This window comes from Anopheles marshallii, chromosome 3, assembly GCF_943734725.1.
Source record: "Anopheles marshallii chromosome 3, idAnoMarsDA_429_01, whole genome shotgun sequence".
NCBI lineage: Eukaryota > Metazoa > Arthropoda > Insecta > Diptera > Culicidae > Anopheles > Anopheles marshallii.
Window position 1 is genome coordinate 30,346,227 of NC_071327.1, and position 27,820 is coordinate 30,374,046.

A 27,820-nucleotide genomic window follows, 5' to 3' on the forward strand; every position below is an offset into this window, starting at 1 on the left:
TGTTTTTGCTTCAACGCACTACGACTGAAGACGATTGTTTAAGGATACTTTAAGCTTTTGCGAGATATTTTCCCTTTTTTGTGACTATTTGTTTAAAGGTGACTTCCGAGGGGGTTTGGATGTGTATGTGTATAAGATTATGACTTATGGAATAATATCACAATACCGTCGCCGCTCGACAGCGCGCGGGAAGAAGTTCGAATGTTCTCTACCTACGATAAGAGAATGTATGAGTTCTCCAGCACATAACATGGCGGAGCAGTTTGCCATATTATTTCTACTCTCTTCCCATTGCAATGGTGCGTGAAAGTTGGCTAAATTCTGCAGCGAACATACAACAACATGTCCCCACATCTAACAACGCAACGAATCGTCATACAATACATAGCGCAAAATACTGTTTCTGTGGAATACGGGCAGCGGGAACTATAGGCCCCGCCTGCTTCTGGCCCAAAGCTCTCCTCCAACCGTGCGGTCAGGCATGGATCACGTTGTTCAGATTGATCTCCTCCTTGTGCAACGGTGTACTGATGGTCGCTGCATTTCCGCTACCAGTGTTGATCAGTTTGTGATCGTGATCGGTGTACACGGAACTCTTCCGTTTCCGCTTGCTCGTGTCAAAGTTGTGACATCCGAAAAGACACTGTAAGAAGAGAAAGGGAGAGTTTTGATTGACAAAGCACAATAGTGTATTGCAAGGAAAAAGGTACACTTACCGTCATAAAGGCAGCAATAAAACCTGCCACCGTACCGGCCAGTACGTCCCACCAGTGATGCCGATGATCGGTGATGCGCGAAAGCGAGCAAAACACTGCCCAGCACATGAAGACCATCTGCAGCAACGGTACGGTGAACAGTGTCCGCAACCGGGGCACCCGCTTCTCCAGATACCAGATGAGAAAGATTGCCTCAAACACGGACATGGCGGAATGACCCGAGGGGAAGGATTTGCTGGCATCACGCACGAAGTACAAACTTTCCTCATTGTTGGTACATGTGTACGAGCTGACGTAACTGCGGGGAGGGATGGAAGAAATTCAGATTGGTTAGTATGACGACCCTTTCATGCATTTGCAGGATTAGTGAATCTTAATATAAGAAGAGAGATAACCTGGAACGCAGAAACCATTGACGTATTACAGTGTTGTGTCTTACTGCCTTTAAGACATTTTGTAGGATTGACTAGTAAACGAGATCGTTGGAGGCTCTCGTCTCGAATATCTGAGAGATTATTCTGGAGGCTAGCATCAGATTCTGGTGAATAAAGCGGAACCTATGCTCTACTGCTACCCACACATCTTATTCCACTCCTGTTTACATATTTATAAGCCTTATATAATAGTATAACCGAGGTTAAATGCGACATAATGAGCTTGTTTTGAAATTCTACCCAGATTACCCAAATATCTCATAACAATAATGATGAAGAGATGAAGGTACAGGTGGAAGAGGAGCTTTCATAAAACCGCTTGCTACTACCAAGGTTCTTGTAGATCGGTTTCAACGTCTCCGCTTCAATATAGCGCTGGAAAAAGCACTTCGAGACTGGAGAGAGAAGATTACGGGCAAGTCATTATTAATGTCCTTATACTAATATAGCATATGGTGATGACTTAGACATCATTAGATTATGGCTGCGTAGTAGATCTTTGTTAAAGGCTATGGGATGGGTTAAACCTCGGGTTGGAAATTAATTAACTACCGACAAATGATGGTCGCACCTCCAGCGGTACTGGTCCGAGTGATGATCATACTGATAGGTGACCACATTAGTTATTGTAGAACTCGATACACTGAACAGATGGACCTTGGTCATCTCAATCTCTAAAGTACATTAATGGTCCTCAAACTACTTGCGACAATGACTCCGGATGGAGTCTTTACTAAAATCCTTCTTCTCAGCTAGCTTTGGTCGACTGATTGAAGAATCGAATTCTATAGTATTATTGAAAGCAGTCAATATATTCTCTGTAAACTAGTCTAGTCTATAATATATTTCTTTCGTGTATAAAATATTAATATCACACGCCATTATTTTAAAATGGTAGTACGACATTCTATAACATATAAACCATAATTTATGACTATCGTTATACCACCAGCAATGCTGCTTTATTCTGGTGAGTTTGCAGAACTGCGATATTGCCATCATCGACAAACAAATAACCTAGTACCACATATTTGGTGCAAAGTAATCAGATCCAGTAAAGTGCAAGAGTCGGGATAAGGAGCAGATTACAATTAAATTAGGTTGTGCACTCTGTGTATCCGAAGGGGGACCTGAAATAAACTATTTCCGTGCACTTAACACTCAATGACAATCTAGCCAACGGGCAGCGAATGGTGTGAGCATAAAGCTTTATTAGCCGTGTTGGCGGATGGCTTTATTAAAGTTTGCTTCATACGCGCGTGTGGACTTTACAAGTTTCTAGGGGAAAGATAAACATGGACAAATATGATCGTTAACAGGTCAACGACGAATCAAAGCACGCAGAGCTATACGCAGAGATTGTCACAAAAAGAATGTTAAAGCGTGATTGACACCGATGGTGAAGATAGTCCATACATGTATTTTTGTGTTTTGATAGTGGATAGACGTGACAAGCATATTTTAATATAACCATAAATAATAGTTAATGGGTACAAATAACCATAGAGCACAGAGTTCGATCAGACTGAAGAGTTCATATGTCTAATACTGCCTCAGAAGATGTACCACAGACAACATATTGCAGTGCGTGTCCAGTCTGTGAACCGTGTCAGTTTTACGTTCGTAGAAAAAGCGTCTTTAAATTTTCAATATTAAATTAAAATAGTCTCAGTTCATCTGATCCCGAACGTTCACTACGCAAGAAAACACCATAACAGATTCGGCCAACGATCGTCGCTCTCGGTTAGCGCTGTGGTCTAATAAGGATTAATTTTACGACTGCTCTAAAATCCAGTGAGAACATAAATTTCGCTGCAAATTGCCAACCACACACCGGTTCGTGAGGCTATCTCAGATCACCGATAACATCATCTTCGACATATGATATGGATTTTTTTTCATCAACCATGTAATAATCATCAATTACGGTGAAGAAAGAAGCTTAACTCCATGCCCGCCAGTCGGCCAGACCGCGGCTCGACTGCCTGCGTAAAGTCCGTTCATTCCCCCGATTCGGTCATCTTATTTACGCATTTATATCACAAGAGGGCACTCGTCGCGGAACAGCACTGAGCCGCCGCACAGTTATTAAAATATTCCACTTTTAAATCATTACCAACCGGAACTTCCCCGGGGGCAGAATACTTCAACCGGGGGCTATCTTTACGGATCCTCAAGAATCAAGGCCTCTCCAGAGATCATGAGCGAGGTAAATCGTCGTTCAATTGACATACGTGCCGCTTGTAAGGAATTTCGCGGACACCTCTCCTCGCTAGCGCATACACAGGGCGCGAGCAAATTTTACAAACATAACGACAAAATTGTTTACCGAACAAAGCGGAAAATACAGAACTGTTATTGACCGTCGGTATTGATTTTTTGAACGACAAGATGATGCTAAAACAAAAGGCATCACAACATTTATCGAAACAACAATGACACAGGTACTGGAAGAATAATTATTCAACCGTATCGTTTTTTTATGTACTTACAGTGATTGAGATGGGGGAAAGACTATTTTCGAAACTAATTGTACAATACATTCGAGTTAGAAGAAGAGTTAGTGTAGACTCAGATGTTTTTTTTTTTTACTTTAACCATGAAGTTTCTTTGCTTGTTTGTTTGTTTGTTTGTTATTGATTTATCATATATTAAACACTACATCCTTTTCAAATCTATTTTGACCTACTACTACTACTACTACTATCTATTTTGATCTACTGCAAGAGGTGCGTTCCATTTTGCGACGAGAACATCATTGTTGAGCTAACATAAGTAGTATGTTAGGAAAATACATATATCCAAGCGTATACCGTGGTAGGAAGTACCGTGGTCAACCATGAAATTTAAAATCTTAAAATCTTGCAAAGTTTAACGATTACGAGCTAGTGGAAACATCACGGTAAAGCAGCTTTTGTTTAGTTTGCTAGACCGCAGTTCCTAATATAACGTGAATACTTACTCGGTGCCCTGGCATTCGACGTCCGGTCGGCAGGTGTTTATAAAGTGGGGTCGTAATTCGCCAAGGAAAATCTGGAATAGAGTCATTAGTGGATATGTACATTTAATAGATCGTTTTGATTATTCCACCACGTGAAGAACTACGGTAAATAATACTAACCTTTATTGTACCGATGATGACGAGCATGGTAATAAGCCCGCGGACATACTTCTTCGACCAGTACCAAGCTTCCCGCCACGAACCACGGCACCGCGATTCGGTTTCGGTTTTGCTCAGACTGATCGATGGCGTGTAGAAGAGTGCTTCCGTCAACCATATCTGCAAATAGAAATAGGGCGTAGAAAATCCGATGAAAAATAAGCTACTGATAATGGACGAGTTGCGACAGAGACCACAACAACAAAACCGCAGTGAAATATAGCCACACGGGTGGACCATATCTGTCACCATAAAACAAAATCACACCTTTCTTCGAGATACGATGCAAAACACACACCCGAGAGTCATAGCGGATGATAGCTGATTAATAGCTGCACCTGAGACGAAGTGCACGGAACTTTCTTGGCCATTTTATCAAACAACCGGTACATTCCTAAGAGGTACTTCAAGAATTGTTACTGGCTCCAGATAATTTCTTCCCCCCCCCCCCCCCCCCCCCTTAGAGACCCTTTAAAACGAGGTAATGAAAACTTGAGCTGAAGCTTAGGATGGGTGTTGTAGTTCTTGTTGAAGGGCACGGTACACCGATTACTGCTGTTATCAACCGTGTCTAGGTGTGATGGTGCCAATTGCGGGCGACTATTCCGGATCTTATCAGATACGGTTCGAAGTTCTTGAAAACAGTCGCCGTAAGATAAATAAACCACGCCATTTGTGAATTGCGGTGCTTGGGAGATGTTTTTTTTTTTCAGGTAAACTACTGTTGGCAGAGGACGAAGTGTCGCGTCTATTGAATGCTGTCCACAGTGCCAAAGTGCAATCACAATGACTGGCACAGGTGGTTTTTCCTGTCAGCCTCTTTAGAAGAGTCACCTATGAATCACGTGGTATTTCTTATCAAAACCATATTTTTTTCATTTCTTGGCTTAAGAACAATCTACTAGATAATGGACTTTACGTAGTAATGCCTTCGTAAGTTTATTTGTATAGACTCACACTATAAAGCCTTATGGACCAATATGAGATTTTTAGATTTATAGACACTGGACTTATTATCCAACGAAGGGGGATTCTGAAATCGGAGTTAATATCTGGAGCTGCAGTTTAAGAATTCAAAGGTAGCAATGTGGACCAAGTCTAAATGTGGTCCGATCTACGACTTTCGGTTTATCAAAACTTAGGAGAATTGGTATTTAAAATTCACATTATGGAAACTGTCGTTAAGGAATTTACGTACTTTTTATTATAAATTGCATCTCCCTTCACCAAAACGAAAGGGCCCTTCCTGCATTATGATAAAGTCATTTAGTGATACAACCATTCATTATCTTGCCACGATTAGATTTGAATATGTTAAAGCTCAATCAACTCAATTAATACACGTCAGAGAGTTATAAATTTGTTGTAATTTAATCTGAAAACATGAACTTGGCTATATGTTGCTCAATGCTATCGACTCATCCAATGAATTTCACACCCGTCCCAATCATATGCATGAATCTAACGCTCCACACACTCCAGCTAGTGCCACATATCAGTGTTGTTAACAAAAGGTTGAAACACCGATGAGCAAGAAATAAATTGTCATCTCATGCACGTTATGTGGCGAGAGTGAAAGATTGTGAAGAGGATATCCAAGACCGATAGCGAGACTCATAAAAAACATTAAGGTTGATTTAATTATACCACCCAACCAGGTAATTGGTTGTGGAATTGTGGGGTGTGTAATTGGTTGTGGTTGTGGGGACAAAATTTACGACCGAACCGTTTTAATTCGACAAAAGTGATAATCAACCAGCCCAGGTCCGTCAATCGTGCGTGCCGGCTTTAATTAATTCATCTTCGCAACAGTGTCGCGCCTAAGCACTCGATCAACGATCGAACAAACACCCGGTAATGAAAGGGCCTCCCCGGCGAAGGGTCTGAATGTAAATGCTGCTCTGCTAAACCGACAGCTTACGATCTTAATCTCCACACCTTTGGGGCGTTGAAAATACCCATCTCGGGTGGTGACTGGTGGTGACTGATCGAAGATATTCACTTTATTGCACACGATCACCCATCGCGGCACGGGTCGGAATTGGAGGGCTAATTCTTCGATGACTGCCCATCATTGATGCTTTGCCCTGTTCGATCACCCACCCTGGAGAAACTAACCCATTTGCCAAGGGAGGTCAAAATATTTAAATCACACCAGGCATGGAAGAACCGTACACAAATCGCGTTTGATTTATATGAGCGTCGTACCAACGCTGCCGCCCTACGGTCACCTATCACAAGAAAGAAACGTGTTTTAATTATGGATTTTCTTTCTTCTATTGATTCACCAGCAGTCCGCCGCTACGGTCTGCCCACACATGCGTGCGAAGGTGTTCCGATAGCTGTACAGTACAAATGGACCAGTCGGACAGGCTAATCTGACCGTACGGGATCAGAATGCGCACTCGAATGAAATGCTTACACGAATGCTCATCCGGATCATGTCCAGCAGGCGTTAGTGGGCTGGTATATCGTGTTCGTTTGGTAGCCTTTCGATTCTAACCTCACTCTGCCGGTGACTCTCGTTCGAAAAGTTGTTCACATTTGCATCATCCGAGTGGCTGCTCGCGGCGGGTGGTTTCGTTTGACGGTTCGCTACATTGTTTGCCGGATCGGGCCCGGGAACCGATGCAAAGTTCATTTTGATAACAACACGTGGATTAGCAAATTATTTAATTCCAACCGTGGATGATAGCTTTTAACCGTTTACGCTTAACCGTGGCATGGTGGTTTTTTAATTATACTCAATGTGTTTAACGAAATGTCAGCTCTCAAATTATTGCTATGCAAAAATACGGCGATACTATTAATAATTCATAATCCACAGTCCGTCCCACTTGGGGAAGGCAGTTGGCTAGGTGACAAGGAACAGGAATATGAGGCCATACACTACAAGGTCGCATCAAGCGGGTTTGAGACAGGAAAACATGTGTCAATACGACGGTATTTGTTGGAAGTAATAAATTTAAGCTTTTGATTTGTGGATTTTGTTGCAACAACTTAAAAAAAAGCTTCAAATAAATTTATCTGCCGGTTAATTTGCACAGCAATGTCGATTTACTGTCGTTGTGAAGCATTCGTTGAGGTATCGAAAACAATGATAATTAGCTTACAAAAATGGAAAATTAAATCCTTTATATTGGTACTTATAAATCTTGAAGAAGTTTCTTGTTGACGATCAACATTGGTGGGGTCTTTTTTATTAAACTGTTGTTAGAATATGACGTATGATCGGCAATAGATCTTTAACGATCGGCAACTGAATGGCTAGACCTGAAGCCCCCCTCCTTGGATTTTTTTTTTTAATTAAGGGCCTCAACTACCTTTAATTTGATTAGGGCCTCCAAGAGGATTGATCCCCCACAGTTCCTAACTATGACTTTCGTATTAAGTTCGGAGAGTTTTCAATCTTTCGTACTCATTACACTTATGCTTATTCAGCAAACATGTACGACAAAAAAACAATCATTATCGCAAACAATTTAGCACACACATGGCACGATTCCCCGAACCGCTACACACCTTAATCGTGCGGAATTTTAATTCCTCACCTCAAAAGGGCTTACAATCTTATCGTGACGATTTAGCGCATGTGCGACTTGGCGCGGTGGGACTTACCAGCACGATGGGTACCAGACCGCTCAGCAGTATGGTGACGGTTGATATCGTATCGCCCGTGTACTTATGCTGGATCGATTGATCGTTGCAGTAGTAGCCGCGCTTTACCACTTGCGGCAGCAGCCCCAGTTCGGTCAGTATCAGAAAACAGGCGACTATAATTGTGGGGAAAAGGAAAGAAAACAAAGCGAGAAAAAAATGGATTATCATTTGGGTGATAAATGTTGTTCCTTTTTGGTGCGGCATTGTGTCATAAAACCCATTTTCATTACAAAATGCGTATTTAGTTAGACGAACGTATCGAGAAGCTGTGGCACTTTAAATACGCCCCATGCTCCCTATCTCGTTCGCTGCTTATTATGCTAGGCTGGCGGGTTATTCTAGCGGCAGTAAGTGATTGTTTATTTTACATTATTATTGCGCAAGTGATCCAACTAATGTACGTCGTCGGTCGGGGAACACTAACAAGCAACGATCAAGCGCCATGCCGGCTTTACGGCAATAAAAACGTGCCCAGTACAAATGTTTGCAGCCTTAATGAAACGGGCAGCTTCCTTAGGAGCGGCACTGTAGGCTACAGCTGCCGCTGAAGTTGGGTGCTGTGTTTTGAAGACGAACAAGCACAATCTTCCGCACCCAACTTGCACTCGGTGACCCGTTCGAGGCGACGCCAGCAGCGGGGTTGAGCAATTGGGATCGATTTTTCATTGCATGATTTATTTGTCACACTGCGGCAACACATGGAATGGGGAAAGAATGTTTTCCATGGGTAACAAACCGACATGAATATAGAGCAAGCTCAATGAACTACGACTTGGGCGGACATAATTCTTACGGTAGGTTAACAGCGTTTAGAAGTTTCTACACGCATGGAACGAAAAGAAACAACACAAAACCCTGCAGTACGGCAATAGGAAGCTTCTTTTAATGGGTTTCAAGCCCAAACCTCATGATTTCACACACAATCGTTAAGAAATCGATTTGTTATGCGCACTGAGCAAACACGGCTGTGGACGTTACAAATATGGCACCTTTCGATACGAAAGGAAACACGTTTGTTTGGGAAAACACGGGGTGACATAACGATGTTTAACGCCTGCCCTTTTAAGGGTTTATTTTATTTAAATTCAAATTTCCGTTCATTTTACGATGCGTTTAATGTGCGCTTGCTAGGATGTTCAAAATTCACCACTTTGCGCAAGGAAACAGTGACGTTGTTCCGTAAGGTCCGAAGGGTCAATAAAAGTCTTAAAATCAATTATGCGGAAGCAATTGATTACTGCGCCTATATAAGGTGCATGATTCACCAGATTAAAGCATGTACTTATACAGTGAGCAATTAAGCTTGCACTGTAAGCTTGGCAGCCAAGGCAAATGACCTCAAGCCCTCAACTCCTCGTAGGTACAGCGTGCGATTGTGCCCTTATCAAAGCACCATTTGACTGCGGGACTTTGTTGATACAGCACAAAAAACCGTTTGTGTTCACAGGACCCCAGGGGGAACAAAAACAGTGATAAAACAACGCAACCTAGGTTGTGAAGAACTTCGTATGGAAGTAATTGAATCTGATGTCTATTTGGAATGACTGGACTCATCATGAGGTTGGGACGGTTCACGTGAAGGTTTTAACGATAAGAACTGTAGATGATCAACCTTACCCAAAGTGAGTTCTCCGATAAAGCGGCAACAAAGTTCCGCTTACCATGAGCATGAGTGCATGTTTGGTTGACTTATTGAAAATTAAAACCCTCCTTCCTTCAGGTTCATCTGCCTCCTCACACCTGGTTCTAATATTAAACCAGAATTAAAAACATCACCAAAGATGAACCCAAATCCTTTGACGCCATTTACAAAACGAGCAGAATTCTGTCTGGCATTGCCATTGCCTTTGCGATATGCAAAGGTGTGTAATTGTCCGCTTCGCGCACCTTGAACCTGACCGGTTTTCCATGTAGCACACCTGGCCTTTTGGCAGGAAGCGGGAATAATGCAGCAAAAAAGGGTGCAATACTGGCCCTTTTCGCGTCATCCTAGGTCCATCTGTCCATGTGTCGGCGAGTGACATTGGAAACGTGTTACGTTGTGCGAACTCGGCATTATCTATTACACACGTTTTCGTAACGGGAGCCAAGAAGCCAGCGCTCTGCGGAGACCGGTATTGGAAGACCCGGCACAACGGGCAAGCTATTCTGATTTTCTGGTTCAGTGTTACGTTGCGTTAGATTTTCACTCACCGACGAGGAAGAGGAGGAAGTACAGGGTATTGGTGGCTGATGTAATGTTATTAAATAACTGCTTAAAGGTACCCATCCATTCTTACTTTGTGTTACAATGCAGTAGAACCGTTTAGACGACACCCATTATGGTCACTTCATAAGAGTTCTAAACTTTTAACATCTTCAGGGTTTGGTAATTGGGTTTAGTTTAAAAAATCCAAACTAATAAAAACTCGTTAAAACATAGAGTTCATAATGCGCTTGCAACCTTAATTGAGATACATTCCTGAACACCTCGCGCACCAATCACCGATCGTTAAATTTTGCACCTCATCATGCCAACATATAAAAGCTGGCGATCGTAATTAATTAACGTAGTCCGGTTGGCACCACGAACACAATCAGGATGCGGGCAAGGAAAGGATTTTATTCACCGCGAAAGAAACTGTTTTTGTTTCTGTTGCTTTTTTTTTGCAAAATTACAAATTGACGGCGACCGTCGGTGCGTTCTGCGCGATGGCTTCATTATCGTCACGACCTTTATGGCTTGTTTGTCACCCGAGCATCGGCAGCGGCAGAATTAATGATCCCCGTGTGAAATATATCGTTTCGATCGCGCCACTACTAATGAAAACTGTAAACGATCCATTCGGCGTTACGATTATTTTGAGTCGATTTTTCTGTTGTTGCTTTAAGTCGTGCGATCGAGAAGAGGCGGTGAAAAATGATGATAATAATTATTAATATCTTTTGCGAGATTTGCTTTCCTGGTTATAACTAAAAGAGCAGCGCGTTTCATTCAGGCTCGGAGGTGTTCCTTCCGCCCTAGGAATGTATTGCGAAACGTTGTTTTATTGCTAAACATTACCAAAGAACACTGCTGACAGGTAAAATAGACATAATTTTAAATGTCCTACTTACATCGACTGGTTGGCAGTGGATATATACGAGAATATGTTTTATGTACTGCTGCCTGTAACCGAAGCTGTAACCACATGTTCACTTTAAACATCTTGTAATACTATTTCATGCGGAAGAATTTTTATGTCGACTCGAGGAATGTACAATTCCCTTCCGAATCGATTAATCCTGCCAGCGTCTGATGGATGGTCTGTCGAAGTATCTTCTTTCGCTGTCGGATTTCGAAACTTCGGCGTATGCTTACACTTAAATCCTCTCAACTCATTTGGTGGATTGTCTAAACCCCTGATACAAGGAACGATCACTCCACGCACACAAAAAAAAAAACGCAGAGGAATAAAAAACTAACACCAAATGTCACATAAATCCACCCAGCAGAAAAAAACAACAACCATTGTTTTGGGCGCGCTTCGATGTTAGAGAATTGTTTATAAGCACTTCGTTTCTTGCTTCTAATCCCTAGCACGAATTTCCCCGAGCAGCGGCCGTTTATCACGTCCAAGCGGTGGCGCATCATTTGCTTTGGTCCCGAATGTCGCGAACTGCATACGAATGGTCGAAATTAGAAGCAGATGCCAAGATTTTGATGCCAAATGGTTAGCGATTATGGCATTTAATGAAGACCGATTTATGCGCTGTTCCGTCCCCGATAGGCGGCTCGATCGCACACGATCGCTTCATGATGTTGCAAAACTATTGTAGAGGATTTTTTTTTTCGTTGCTTTGTGTGATGGTTTATACATGTTTTGATCAGCGCGGATTAAAAACATTGAAATGTCGCGAGTTCTTCGCCTGTCGAATGGTGGTTAATATTGGTTGTGGTAGGGGATTTGCAGTAATATATTAATAGGAAAAAATATATTAATTTTATTCTAGCTACAATGGAATAAATGACCGCCGATTAGCAGATTGCCGTCAAAGGTGGTAGGAAATCTTCAATGTGACAAAAGAAAAAAGAGAATAGTAGCTAAAAAAAAGGAATATTTATTCCATTTCCTCCCTACATTTATAGTTATCTTTTGAATAAATCCCAAAAAATCATCACTTGGAATGTACTACTCCCAGTAAAAACAACTTCTCACAGTAGTGAACACACATTTTCTAATGAAATTCATGACAGGAAATAATCATACATTCGAATGAATACAGTGGAGCACTGATTATCCGTGCCTATCGGGATTTGACGGTTGCTGGATAATCGGATAACACGGATAACAGGCTCATCTCCTTTTTATAATACATTCTGACTAGGGCCTTTTAAATGCTAAATAATTTATTTTTCCTTTATGTTTTACTGTTGTGGAAGAAACGTCAGCTGGTTTTTTTTTATTTGAGTCCTTTATCTTAGAAACTCCAGTTATTTTTTAAATTTAATTGAACTCTTTTATCTTATGAAATTTGGTTTTTCATTCTTCTGTCATCGGAGTTGCCTGGAATATGTCAAATTTTCTTCTTTTAACTATCATTTTTGAGCTGCACGGATAATCAGACACCCGGTTAAATGACACTCGGATAATCAGTGCTCCACTGTAATTCACTTTAATGGTTCTTCTCCCCGTAATTCTTAGCATCTGTCTCGAAAACAACAGTTCATTAAACTGTCCCAAACCAGCACACATTTACGCACTCGCTCAAACCGATTTCCAAATGTTTGGTATGGAAATGGAGAATCGCCTTAGAAATCTGACAAACCTAACCACAGTAGCCGCTGGTAGACATTTATTCTTTTGGCAATCTACTACAGACAGACAGACATTGTTATGGCATTTCGTTTTGCTTTCCATAAATAAGCACGGTGAACGAGCTTCCCGTCAGCCGGGATTGATTTATGCGACAATACTGATGTTTTTTTCTCCTCTCACTATTTCAATAATCGCTCCTTCCTTTAGCGCATAATGCACACGTCTGTCTGGTTTGGATGCTTTCGCCGCTTAAATGACACTGTCAACATGGCTTTCACGCAGGCAAGCAAAGATCACACACGGCGCGAATCAGCAACTTCTGCTTAGCGTAATGTTTTATCTATGAAGCGCATGTTTGCCCAAGAATGAGAAAAAACAGGCTTCTGTTTTGTATTTTGCGGAAATAATTTACGATAATCGCTCATCGGTTCATAAACGGTTTTACACACTTCTCGAGAGTGGGTCAGCAAAAGAATGAGGATCGTAGTTTAGAGTTTTGGCCTTTTGATTCCATGGATGGATGGATACCGACGGAACAGGTTGGGCATGTAAAACCCAACGGTTGATTCACCCTAACTGGGGTCTTATGAAGGGATCTCCCAGATGTGAGAAGACATTTTTAATACAGTGGAAATTACACAGCAAGAGTATTATCATTTGCAACAGAAGGGGATGTTATTCCATTGAATCATACAAAATACCAGCCAATGGTAGTCAATTAACCATGAACGATTCGTGCTTCAGATCATCCCCTATGATATGACTCATCGATAAAATATGTGTTAAGCATAAGGAACAGTTATGAGTCATGCGAGGTTTCAAACGGTTGAGCCTTTCATTTTAAGTAAAAACGAACACTTTTTTCGTCTTCCATTTCAGCTTCAAACTTTGGTTGTTCATTGGTCCGTAGCCGAAGCTACTCCACATAAATACCAGCACAATAACCTTAAATCAAACTGCAATCACAAATTGCATACCGCGCTGCAGTTTCAATTAACGTAAACAAATATCAATTAAACGGCAAACTCATTTCTACGGCCTGCCGTAAATTATTTCATCGTACACACCATTAAATAAATCATAATTGTAATGCACAGGCTGGTACGTGTTCGCAATCTCCGATACTTTACCCATTTTAATGCTAATGAGTGCGAGCGATCTTTCCTCTTGTTTTATTCCGTGCAGATGTGCAAATAATCTTAAAGAGCATAAAAAATAATGTGCAGCGCGTTTTGTTTTGTTGTGTGGATGTGTATGTGTGAGAAGTGAAATTTTTCATTGATTTATTATCTCTGTTGGAGCTGGGATGCGAAGTGAAGTACCTTTTAGTCCATTGGGTCGCTTTTGATTCGAAAAGAAAATAAACAAATGTGTAATGGGATGGGCCATCAGCTAGGTGTGCTGATTAGTGCAGAACCAGAAAAAAGCATGAAAGTATCCCGGTTGATGGGTCTATGTTGTGTCGAAACATACGGATAATGGCAACCTTGACATTGCCCCGCAGGTGGAGCAGATTTTATTTTTAGGGACCAACAGAACAAGCACACCCTTGGAGGCCAACTGTGGGAAACATCCCAGGGTGTCTGCTGTTCAGTATGGAACTGGCACAAGGTGAGTCTTGAATTTGTAAAATTCAATTTTTGAAAAAATATTAGATTTTTATGTTTAGTGTATCTTATGCGTTATGTTGTTTTTGGGGTAGAGAAATAACAAAACCAACTGAAAAAATATTTTAGTTGTTTACACTACGCAAACATTTTGTGGCACTAATTCTATTGCTTTGTAAATCATAACTTAATCAGTGCTCGTTCATGCAATACAGTGGTGGTCATTAAAATAAGGTCATTTATTAACGCAATGCAATATGCATAAACAATTTGTTCCTCCGAAAGATATTCTTTACAAATGCAGATTCATTAAAAATCCAAATTAAGACCATAAATTGCAAGATCAGCATAACACACTTCTGTAAGTTAAGGTAAACCCACTTTTCGTTTCTAAAGAGAGTTTTAACAGAACAACGCAGAAAAAAACAATTCGTTTATGTACAAATTATCGTTTAGCTTTTTGACGGACAAAACCTTATTTGTTTTAAAAACAAACTTGACATCTTTCATATCGAATTTTCATTTCAAACAATTGTAAGAATTCACTTGTTTATTGTAGTTATAACTGTATACTACAGCTTATATCTAACAATCAAGAGGAAGTTGTTTATTTTTAATGTTAGAAAAAACATATATGTGGTTATCCAGTGGTCTTACTCCACTGACCGTCATTGTATACGACACGCCAATACAATTTAATAAAAAGATATAATTTTGTCAGAGGAGTATTATGGGAAGCAATAAGGCAATAAGGTGTATTGGTAGTGGCGCCGGTCTTCACACGACAGGACTGCTCCAAAAGCTTATCCGGACCAATCCTTCGTACGCAGGACTTGACTATCCGGCTACGGGTCAATTAAGACGAAGAAAGCCAGAAATGGCAGGACTAGACCTTTTGAGGATGTTGTGCCGATAAGGAAGAAGGAATAGTATGGATAAATTGTTCGAATAAAAAAAACATCGTCACCAAACGACAAAACATTGGAAACCCCAGACTAAGACCAACATCGGTTGCAGAGCTTAGTAACAAGCTGAAGAATTAAAAGAATATATTTGCAGCGGGGCAGAACGTTTGCACACAATTAACTGCATATGCAAATTTTCATAATTTGCATTCTAAGGACTTGTGACTCTTCAGCCAGCCCAAAACATCTCTATAAAATGGTTCAGCAACTCGTTCAGTTGATCTGCATCTTGATGCGAATTGAAACCGTTTTTCGAAACAGCCATAATTTTTCATCAATGGATAATTTATTCATAATTTTGGATTAAGTTTGATTGGATATTTTGGGATGGGGAGCTACTTTTTTCTCTATTTGAGAAAACCTGTACGAAACAGCGCGAAGCTGTTGATGTTTGCTAGTGGTGCATTTTTGCGAGGTATGCAAAAATTAATATTGAATCAGAATTATTAATTGGTATACTGGCCCATCGAACGTATAATCTGATGATAAACTGAAGAAACCGCGAGCGTATGACTAGTTTATGGCAAATTTAATCCTAACCGCCGGTGGTATGCTTATTTCTACGACCGTAACGCTCCTATTTGATTCCTTCTTTCCAATCTCAAATGGCGTGGTATGCAGATGTCAACGTTTGTTGTAGATTCGAGAGTGTATCTTTGAGATTTCCTGCCCACCTCTTAATGATCGTTCCTTTAAGAGGAAGCTTAAGGGAAACTTTATCTGCAATGACTGCGCATCGGTAATCAGTAGTTTCCAATCAACAAAGCTCAAAACACCGTCGTCCCATGCTGAGCATTTAATTTATGAGAACCGTACAAATATGTCATTCATTCGCGAATATACACACATGTACGCTCCAGTTTAATCGTTCGTGAGCGCTAAAAAACGAAAAAAAAAACGCTATTTCGCGGCTATTATGTACGTTTACCCGGCTAGCCTATAATTTTCTGCCCCATACCGGCACCTTTGTTCGATTTACTTTGATCGTGACGTGGTCCTTGCCGGTTTCCCGCAGAACACACCGGGGAAGTAATACGCACTGATGTTGTGCCGTCTTTTGCTCCGTGAGAAATTGTTGATTGCATACATGTTTATGAAAAGCCCGCAAACTCTTGAGGGCACAGCTGATTATGTGCTTTGTTTCAAGAAACAGAAAAAAACTATTTAAAGCTACAGGAAATTGATCCATTGTAAAGCGGTCCCATTGATTGGAGCGATCGGAATGGGTTGCGCATTTATTGACGCGGAAAAGGTATAATCTTGGGAGATTAGTATGGCGGTTGTGAAATATAGCGATCGCATCATTATATATATTTATTTAAGACAAAATGTTTCCCTTGCGTAGGTGCCTTGAAGATCTAGTTCCATAACAAATAATTGTGGGACGTAACAATCATTCAGCAAACATCCAGTTTACCGAACGATGTTGAGTTGAAACGCTTTTCTAATAGGAACCGAAAACTCTATAAATTGTCTTGGAATTTGGAACTAACATCAATTAGCACCAGTAGTTAGAGAAAGAAATGGGGTTCTTTTAGCCGAACTATGTTAATTGCAACCCAACACAACTTTTACAAACCTATCGTTTTTGAAGTGTTCCGCTTACAAAACATAAACAGAGCTCGTTGTACCTTCTGTTTGCTTTTTGTTTTAACAAGCATACGATACATCGATCATTAAGAAGGGAACATATAACATCCCTACATCAAGAATATTTTAGATACTTGAACCGAAGAATGAGAATTTGAGAAGAAAAGAGTCCTTATCTTAAATAACCAAAATGTGCGAGAACTGAAGGGTTTATCAGCACTTTACAGCTCTTAAGCAGCGCGTCGGATTGTGTGATTCATAATTCACACAGCTTACACTACATGCTAATCGTATTATTATCATAAGTTGAAGGAAAAACAAAGTTCTCGTCAGAACAATGCTATTCCCAATGCTAATGGTACAAGAAAAAGTACGGCGTCATTCTGGAGTAGGCCTCGGAGAACTCACCATGATTAGGACCGAGTTAAGAGCCTTTTTCTTCTCAAATTTGTTTCGCTGCAGATCAAGTTTCGCCACGGATCTTGTTCGTTTACAACCCCTTTCAAATTTAGCGCTTTCAGTAGGTAAATCAGAAAAAGAAATAAATAAAAAAAGAAACTCTTCGAAAAGGAAGGAAGCGAAATAAATAAAAAAAGGAAAAAGGAAACCTCCTCGAACTCACTGTCCAAGGTGAGAAGGGGATGAAATTATTACACATAGGATATGAACAATTGTTTAACTGTCTTCCTCATCATAAATACGCAATTTTTTGAATACGTGCAACAGGGTGGTGACAGAGTGAAGAATGGATCTTGCATGACCCTTATTTTCCTCGATCAAACCGGTATGGGTCAAAGCACCCTTTAAGATAATGAAAAAGGGTAAAATATTGTAAGAAATAGGACGTTTAAGGGTAGTGAAATAATCGCAAAACTTAAAAATTCGTTTCAGTTTGAACACATCACAAGTTGCATTTAACAGTTTTAGAACAGACAACTATTATTTCTATTTGAAGGGAAGATACTGAGTAATATTTTATTAAGACGGTGTGTGTATGTGTGGAACAATAGTGAAAAAGAAGCTGTAATTTTGAGATGTATTTGTTGTAGATTAAAGTTCTCAAGCTCTTGGGTTCTAGGTACTAGAGATTTTAAATCAACTCTGCCCGAGATCGAGCTCAACTCTGGATACTTCAGATTAGCAATCAAAATTCGTAAAAAGATCGTAATGCTTCAAATGTAAGTAATATTTAAAACCTCAATGATATTAGATTCCTTGAAATAACTAGAGATTTTAAAAATGTATCTTCGATAATCGAAAAATATTTCAAACTTATTTCTCATTTCTTTACTGAAAGAAACTCCTATTTCGAAGCACAGCATATCAATTTCACTATTCAAGGCTGATCGAACCAATTTGTACAAGTGTACTGCCTGCTATACCCACTAATAACCGGTTCGTTCAGAACGACATGCCGATTGTTGATTTCCACCGAACAAAACTGTGATCTACACACATCGCGCACATCATCGGTGCCGACACGCGTGTCCTAACTTCTATAAGATTGTAATTTTAGCTGCAGTGGCACACAGCTGCGGTCGGAACGCCGCAACGAAAGTATCACCAACATGTGATTCATTCGTTAGCTTTGTAACGGGCGCTTATCCACGGGTGAAACACAATCTTCTCGCCCATGCGTAACAGGTAAGATGGGGTTGTGGAAGATGAAGATTAAACGAAGGAAGTGGCGTTACGAGGTCAGGAATCATGCCATTACTCATGATCCACTCACGATCGCCCGCGTCACGATACAGGCTGATCATCACAGAAGGAAGCATCATGATAAAAAGATGAATTCCACAGGACAATCGCTGCATCTGTGAGTGAATCACCATAAAGAATGCATGGACAATTCCTATTAGCGACATAACCAATGCCGTTGCCCATTACATCGCAGCCGGCAGCGTGCAGGAGCGTCTGCAACAACGTCGCTGATTCTTCTCCCGGTAGTAAAAACAGAAACGTACGAGGGTACAAGCAACAAGCAAGCTAAACTATTCAAACAGAAGACAAGAGCATATGTTCTTTCCCTTAGGATGAGGTGCATAACAACACCCGGCCAAAGAACGGGTTGGGAAGAATACAAAATAAATCAAACATTTCTATTTGTTTGTTCACTCAGAACCCTGCCGTGCTGCGGTGCTCCGCTATCATTCCCGGTGGTTTCGTGGACCATTTGCGCTGGTTCCGTATTCATACACACACACACACACCTTTTCTCTTTCCTCTACTGTGGCAATAAAAAAAAGTGAAACGAACTAGTTTCTTCGCACGATCTTCGACAAGATGCAACGGTGCATGTCACCGGGTGCGCTCGTGCGCGCGTGTTCCAATGTGGCTTCCCAGTTCAATGCGCAACGGGACACATATGCTCCGGTCGGGCTTGACACATGCTTTATTTGTCGTATACGATGGATAAGCGATGCGCAAACATAAATTGCATTTTAGGCAGCGGGTGTTAACCTTTTTCGCGGGCTAAAGTTTATGTTTGGTGTGTGCGAAATATTTTCGAACTGATCATATCACAATATTTTTTTAACCATGAAAAACCCAAGCTAGCCAATGGGGTTTAAGGATTTAGGAGCAACAGATTAAAACAAAAATTTACGAAGATGTTTTGAAGAGCAAAATCACCGCAGTGTTCTTATAATTATGTTACGCACTGTATAAAACGTCACTAAACTGGTACAGCATTAAGAACCGCTGACATTCACATCCCTCACAGAACAATGACATTTGTTACATTTCAACCATTACCCAAACAAGCTAATTAGCAAGAAACCTAGAGCCATCGTCGTCGCCAACGATCGATTCGGTACGCGCGGCTATGTCCGCTCCTTAATAGTAAAGGCTCACAAATTCCAAACCCTAGTCCCAGATGGCCGCGACCGCGTGTACCACCAGTTCCGATGCACTTATGCGGATTGTTCCGTCTGCTGCTTCGGAGTGCTCTGGCATGCGACAACACTCACTACTTTGTTCCAGGAATTCCTGGTGCTTGTCGTCGTCGACGGTGTATCTTCTCGGGATCTACCGAGTTCTGAGCGCGTGGAATCATTCCACTGGAATGCGTTTCACCTCCGGTGCATGGTGCACCAATCACTCGTGGTAATTACGTGGCAATGTGCATTTCCCGGCTTTTCCCACTTTCCTTACCGCCACACGATCCTTAAATGTACCAAGAGTTTGATTGATGAATTGCTGACACGTCTGTCATTTGTTTTGGAACTACGAGTCTTTTCTTCTATTTTCAATGAACATTACTGCAGATCTTCGACGGGTAGGAACACAGACCATGAGCTGGAAATAAGTTCGGATGTCTGCAATGAAGATACCCCTTTGTTTTACGACCTTGCTCAGTCCGTAGCTCTGTCGCGTCGTTCGGAGTTTCTCGTCTTGTCTGTGGTGCAGTCTAATGAGTGTGCCATATCGTATGAGTACAACAGAAAATTCCGGCACCCAAAAACCACAAACATGTTCCCACTGTTCCGGTCGCATCGGCTACAAGCAGGGTGCATTCCCTCCGTCTGGCATGCATCAGCGTCGAGGGACGTCGTGGTAAAGGGCTTTTAGAAAGGGATTTTGTTTAGCTGTTACGGCCTCACGGAACACGGAAAACCCATCACTCTAATCACCAGCTAATGTCTTTGGACACTTTTTTCCCTGTATTTTCAACTCAATTGATTCCCATTCACCGTCCCAATGATGGATGGATCATCCGGTGTCCTAAAAACGTCCCAAAAGCCTTATCAACCACGGTTCGATATCAGCAAAGCGATTAGAGGACTGTAAAGGGTTCATGGTTTTATGGTCAACCATCAACGGGCAATGAAAGGCAAACGATTTGAAAGCGTCCACAAACAAGCGTGTGTCATTTGGTAACGTAATGACTCTCTCAATACTCTACCATAGTACTGGAGGTTTTAAAAATGAAACTATGCGGTTATAAACAAAATTAGCATCGTAAAAGCATTTATTTACAACATGTCCAACTATTGCTGAACTTTCAATCGGCAAATTCGATTAACACTCTAATGGAATTTTTTATCGATGTTTAATCGAAAAAATTGTGAGCTTCGAAAGGAAATTTTCATCAGCATTCGATTTTTCTAAATGATTCACAATAGCTACAAATAAAACGGAAGCTTACTTCCGTGTTGGTCATGAAATATACCGCATAAAGCTATTTACTATTCATGTAAAAATTTAAATAAACACTATCAACGCCCCATGGACATGCACGAAACAAAGCAATTAACATAAGTAACTTGCACTACGAACCAGGATTAGTCACCACCGTACGCTGACACACACGCACACACACGTGAACGAGCCATCCGCCAAGCTTTCTAGCCGCGCCGGCCACAATGCCCATGATGCACAATGAATGCGCCGCATTGCAGCTTGCATCTGTGGCAAATTGCAGCGAAAAGGGAAATAAACGCAATTTGCTACACCGCTCGCAGACATGCATATAAAAAGCAACCGGAACCAATTTTTACGCCTTGCAGTCACTTTTCCAAAACGGGGAAAAATAGGCCCCATATTTCATCTTGGGCGCTTGGACAATTTCATGTGGTAATTTTTTTTTCTCTCCGGGAGAAGTAATACCATCCTTGGATAGCGCAGTCGTTTGCAAAAGAAGTGCCCCGTAATGTCGTGTCTGCGTGCCTCGTGACTGGAAGGTTACATAAATTAAAGTTTTCGCTAGACAAGCGCATCTATTCTGCACCATTGCTGAGCGGGTGCAGTGTGTAGAGATGGGACTTTCTTGCTGTTACGTTCAAGCAACCAAACCTCACTACAAATCGTGATTGCATTTTGCCACAGCGCAGCTAATCCGGCGCAATACATTCTCCCGGACTGTACTGTTCAGTGAACCGGATTGATAAGCAAAACACACTTGTATCCTCCTGCCTAGTCGTGCCAAAGCTGAGCAATACACGGCCAGCAAATGCAATGCTGCCAATGACAAACGCATTCGAAACGCATCATTAGCGTTCTGAGTGGTACTGAGGCGGTCCGTGCGGGAAGGCGGTCCGTGGTCGAGTTTCTTCACCTCGAGTGACTTAACCGAAACGCGAGAGGGACGACGACGGCGATGCCGAAGGGGAAAAGATGAAAGGGACCGGCATAGAACTCGCCGAACTCTGCAAATCTTGTGTGAGCTTTCCTGCCATTCGCACGGAGGCTGCAGGATTAATGATGGCTTATTTGCTTATATTTGTGCTGCGATCGTCTACCCGAGACGACCGTTTTCCCCGCTCGGCGATCGGGTTACACGTGCTGGGTCGCTTCCGAACCGGGCAGTATACGTATCATCAAAGATCGCACCAAATCCGCGGAACCGGCACTCAGGTTACAGTTCGCCGCTGCACCCGTTGGGAACATAGGCCGCTGCTTTCATCGGGTAAGCGCAACCACCGAACGGTATATTGTCGCCCCGGGACCTTGAGAACGCGGGTTCGCACACTTGTTGATATAGCAAACTTTGTCAACCCGGGTGGTATACCGGTTCGGCTGTCCCGGGGTGTACACCGACACCGGCTGCATCTAGTCGCTTATGTTTTCGTGATCCTCGGCGATTGTTTTGACCGAAAAGAAACGTAAACCCTTTTGCGTAAGAGCGTCAGTTAACGAACAAGAGAGGCTCTCGCCCTTGCCTTTTGCTAGTTCTATCACAAAAAAACCCTTCGGTGTACGTGTGTTTGCCGAAGGGTTGGACTGGGCGAAATACGCCGAATCATTTGCGAAATATAACGTCTGCAGAGGGTTGGAAAGGTGTTAAGTCATCTAAAGAATTGACTGTGTCTCACATCAATCTTTGGCTTGACATTTAGATCACCGCTATTTGTAGAAGAGTTCTGTTTATTCTTGCATTTTTCAAATTGCATCATGATAATTGATTACAATTTCTTATTTTGCTTACGGTGATGTACTGTGGCATTGAGCTGAAGTTGAGTTAAGTTAAGTTAGAATTGCTGTCCGATTTATTACACGTTGAATAGGCAAATTTATGTTAGGTTGAAAGTTTAAAATTGGAAGCTACTGAGCGAATTAGTTTTCATTTGCGTTATATGACCATCACCTGCCAGCCCTATTGTAGTTAAGAGGTATTTGTAGCACCTTAGCCTTAACACTGAGGAATAACTAGGGAAGGGAAGGGAAGGAAGTTGGATTCCCCAGTCATACTGGAGGAACACCTCGCAGAGATCAGCAGAAGAAGAAGTTTTCATTTAATAAACAAGATGCAAAAAATAATTAAAGCTTCGCATAAATTCACGAGAAATATGGAAAGAATTCCAGATGTACCCTTACATATTCTGCTTACGATCCTACTTACGATGAAAATCTTTTAATAGTCCACCTTAATCTCTAAAGAATTGTGAGTTTCAAACTTTCACATTTCACATTTTAAGAAGAAAAAACTCTGTAAAGTTAATACATTTTGAGATGATCTCTCCAATAAAACAGAACTTTATTTAGTTTAGACGAAAAATTAATCAAACCATTCGCTTCATAAAGTATCACAAAAACACCAAAGGGTTGACGGAAACCTACACCATTTCACTTCCTACGCTCATACCCCACTTTTTACACCAAGCCAAGGTTTCATTCATTTCCTAACCGGCAAGTTGCAATGTTGGTAAAACAAAACAAAAAAAAAAAAAAAACAGAACCATAGATAAACCTTCACGCTTCAGCATAACTTGCGTGGCGGTGTATGCATGATGAATTCATTTCACTGTTCTAGTGGCGTCTAAGGTGCAGACAATTAGGTAAGCCAGTTTTTGGTACCGGCCAATTCCGTGCACGTTGGAAGCAATGGCAATGGCCAGGGGGTTTAGGGCGGCACAGAGCCAAGGTGCCAAATGTGGGCGTCGTATAGCCCATCGTGATAATATCTCTTTCTTTAGCACGGTTTGATGTAAATCCGACCTGTAACGCGCAATTTTTCTTGTATTATTGTAGTTGTGCTTTTGGGCATTCACAAAACCCAACGAAGATAAATGGATAAGCATTAGTGGGCTGTGTTGCGAAATGTTCTCAAGTGGTGCGCTAAATGGTATAACACCTTGGTCTGCCTGTTCAGGTCCAATTTTTCTACACGAGTTGGCCGGGAAATGGTGCAAAACTGCACGCACGTTTGTTTGCAGATGGGGCGAGTAATATAAATGGCCGATTAAAACAGTCGGTGGGCGTTTCGATGCCAGTGTTTTGTCTTGGAAAAAGGCGACACAGAGGGATTAGCATAGATAGTGATCGACAACTTACAAGTGATGCTTCTAACACTGCTGCTCCGCCGGTAAAGCAACCATCTTTACCAACAGCCATCTTTTTTTTAAGTCAAATGTTTCTGCTGGCGATCAGGAACTATGGCAGCGAATGCAGTCAAAGAGGCGGGTTAAGATTGATCTTAACCAAAACGAAGATAGCAGACGGAGGAAGCGGTTTAACTTTCGTCGGGATGAAATTATGAGGTTTGTTATTCTGGGTTTTGTAAATATGAACCGTCCGGGGAAAAAAGATGGCCAGAAGTCACTCATTCCCCATCAACGGATTCTCATGAAACACAAGTGAGAGAGCAAAAAAAAAATACTTCAACTTCCATCGGACGCCTTCCCGTCAGGAAGCTACAGAGGGAAAACGTTTTAAAACATGATCCAACGTCGATGGCGAGTTCAGACCACACCGCACTGCCGGGACTTTGATTTACACGCTGAACCACAGTGTCGGGTGGGTTAGCATTCACACATATATATTTCAAGCTCATAAAGTCATAAAGTTGCAAAACGGAACCCGAACCCAAACCGCGGGATGTTTGAAATAAAATAAAAATAGTCGACCCTACCGTTACACGGGCAAACGAAAAAAAAAACACAAAACCAGGGGCAGTTAAACGGTGAGTGTAAAATGTGTACGAAAAAAAAACGAAAATAATACAACGCATAATAACACCAAAACCTGCGCAACTCCCCGAAAAAAGAAAAGCGATCTTCCTACCGCGGAAACGATAGTTTTCGGGCAGGGAAAAAATAATGCCCAACACGAATCAAGATAGAATGCGTTCCGACGCACGGTGTGTATGGTGATGGTGCGTCATAAACAAAAGCACACGTAGAAACACCGTTTGGTGCCGTAACACACACACACACACACATAATCAAACAAAACCAACCTTTGAAGGGAGAATAACGATGTAACAAAAATCGAACATGACTTCTTCCCAATCGCAACCGATCGGTTTTTGTTGTTGTATTGTGATCTTCGATTATCTTCGAAGGGTCCAAATCATTTAGCCATAAACTGAAGAAACAAAAAGAACAAAACCGTTTCCCCTTCTGGAGGTGACTATAAACGATTGTAAAAAAAAAACGATGTCGACCCAACACAGCCCCCGGGATACAAAGGCTAAACAATAGCATCCCATCGGTTCGCAGATCGAACATCAGCTTCCGAGGATCGCGAAGATGTTGAATTAATGCAACGGCATCGCGATGCCGACGGGCATGATCGACGAAGAATTAGCACTACAGGGGTAAAAACGGAGAACAATCAAATGCCAATACGTCAAACAGAGACACTCAATGTCTTCCGAGTCAAAGTTATTCTTGTTGGTTGGGCACTCTCTTTAACTTCCGTGCCGAGAATGATGATGATATGGTGGCACAAAAAAAGAATCAAGACACTTTGATAAACATTCGGCCGAAAAGGGGCACAAATTCGGCCAAAAGCGAAGAATGTGCGAAATAAAAACCTAAAACGAAAACCTCCCGTTGGTCGTATCATAAAAATTGAACAGATTGATTTCACGATACACGCGAAGCGACAGTTACAACGGCGCAAGAAGATCACAGTTTAACGATTGATGTCATAAAAATTAGCAACAAACATGAATGGGGCTGACATGAGGTACATCTTGTTTTTTGTTTGTCTTAATTACTTACACCCAAGGAAAAGCGGTTCTGTGCTGCACTGTAGTTGAGTATTAAATTAAAACGAATGCGCGATTCGTACGTTTTGCACCAAATGGACTGGACAACAGCGAACACGAACGTATCATCCTCGAAAACACGACCGTATCATCCATAAAAAAGGGAAAACAGGCAGTATCAGATAATAGTCGCACCGAATGGGAGGACAAAACGTTACGCTCCAGACTTGGACGGCTTGGATGATAAGCGGGCCATGAGACAACGAAAATATCACGATCACTAACCAGCCAACACACCACCCCGGGGGTACGTAATAGGTATTAAGGCGCGCGTGTGATAGTCGGTTTGTCTTCTATGGCAAAAAAGGCATCCCGACTGTTACGAAACACCAAGGCTCCATTGACGTTCCCTCCGGGTGGATAAGCTTGATACGATACTGAATAAAAGCAAACAGTTCTACTTAAAGTTCTTACATTTTGGAATGTTACTTAACGCCTGCAGTTGCTTAAATATCAATGAGAATGGTTTTCTCTCACAGTGAAAGAAACAAATTGTTCAACCCATTGCTGGATTGTCTCACATCGGATGAAGAGATCGGTTTACATCGCATTACAAATGAGTCCGCTGACAGCGAGCTGTCACTGTCACAAACCGACCGGTTGGATGCTCAATTTATTGATCCCATTACAGTCGTATCAAGTGGTTGAAATAATCAGTCCTAAGGCGTATGAAGCTGAAGAACCGACAGATGAAGTCGTCGGTACAATCACATCATGGTCCGGAGCAAGAGTCCTATGTGATTCATACTGTCACATACGGGAGGTTTTATTTTTGGAAGTACCACAGTGGTGGACATTAAAAAAAACGTGCCGTTGATAAGATTCTACTACTTCTGTTTCGGTGACTGTTCTGAATGAAGTTATTACTAGCGTTTGCAATTAGGTTGGTTTGGTTGGAGAGTTTGTCACCAGAAGCAATAGTGTTAACATTGGAAGTTTAAGATTTGCAATGTCTGGTTACATTATGCCTTTCCTGCACATCCGCCATGGATAGCTCAAGTTACAGATAGCTAACGATGAAACGAAGTTAATACGTTTAAAACGAGCATGTCCTCCACGTTGGAATCTCAACATAGGACATCTTTAAGAATTGAACCATGTGATCGCTAAGCAGAGCCACCTTATCATTTTGATGTATTTTGTTCTGCGGAAGTACTTAATCACAATGAACCAACAATTATTTAAACTGCACAGTTACCATTGCACCCATTCACGTTCGATTAGATCTGAGTGTCTATGGCTATTCGTATCAGCTGATTTTCCCGCGTTTTTTTCACGTTTGTTTTTATATTCCTATGCTACGGTACTGCACGATCCCAAACAAAAAATCACACCCTGTTCGACGGGCGCTTTTTTACCAATGGAAGTTTATTTCGACAGAGGTGAGAATGTGCACGTATCTCACCATTCGTCACTGAAAATGCATGTGATCCTTATCAGATCGGAGTAATCGATGACAGCTCGAACTACTTGCCATGCGACACGAGACAACCGATCGCGACAGGCGAAAGAAAGTAAACACGGTCCGTATCGATAACCCCGTTCGGGACCCCGAACGGTAAAGGTAACTAGAACTAGCTGGAGGGCTTGTACAAAGATGAACATTTACCTAGCACCAATATCAACGCGTCGATGGCTACGGGAAACGTGATCTTGGACTTTGCTTTGACGCATATCTTCTGCGACTCGACGTCCGCCATTTTCGGGGTAGCACTTGATGCAGATCAGGTTTTTCACACCGATGATGATGTTGTTTGAAGAAATCTAGTGCTGAACTTGAAGTTTTTTATTCTATTCCACAATCACTAAATGTTGGATTTGTAGTTTGAAGCACATTGCCTCTTTCCAAAATTCGTGGTCTAAGTGCTTCCGACTGCACTGAGGAACACCGTTTGACAGTTTGATTCACCACGCA

At 41.7% G+C, this 27,820-nt stretch overlaps 1 protein-coding gene across 1 annotated transcript; it reads right to left on the reverse strand.

The window, feature by feature from the left end:
• Positions 1–475: 475 nt before the first annotated feature.
• Positions 476–27,605, reverse strand: LOC128712272 (phospholipid phosphatase 1-like). The gene is made up of 6 exons (XM_053807167.1): positions 27,515–27,605; positions 7,929–8,083; positions 4,272–4,430; positions 4,113–4,183; positions 717–1,014; positions 476–643 (listed from the first exon to the last, which is right to left on the reverse strand). The coding sequence occupies exons 1-6, from the start codon at positions 27,603–27,605 to the stop codon at positions 476–478; spliced, it is 942 nt and encodes a 313-aa protein (XP_053663142.1).
• Positions 27,606–27,820: the final 215 nt, after the last annotated feature.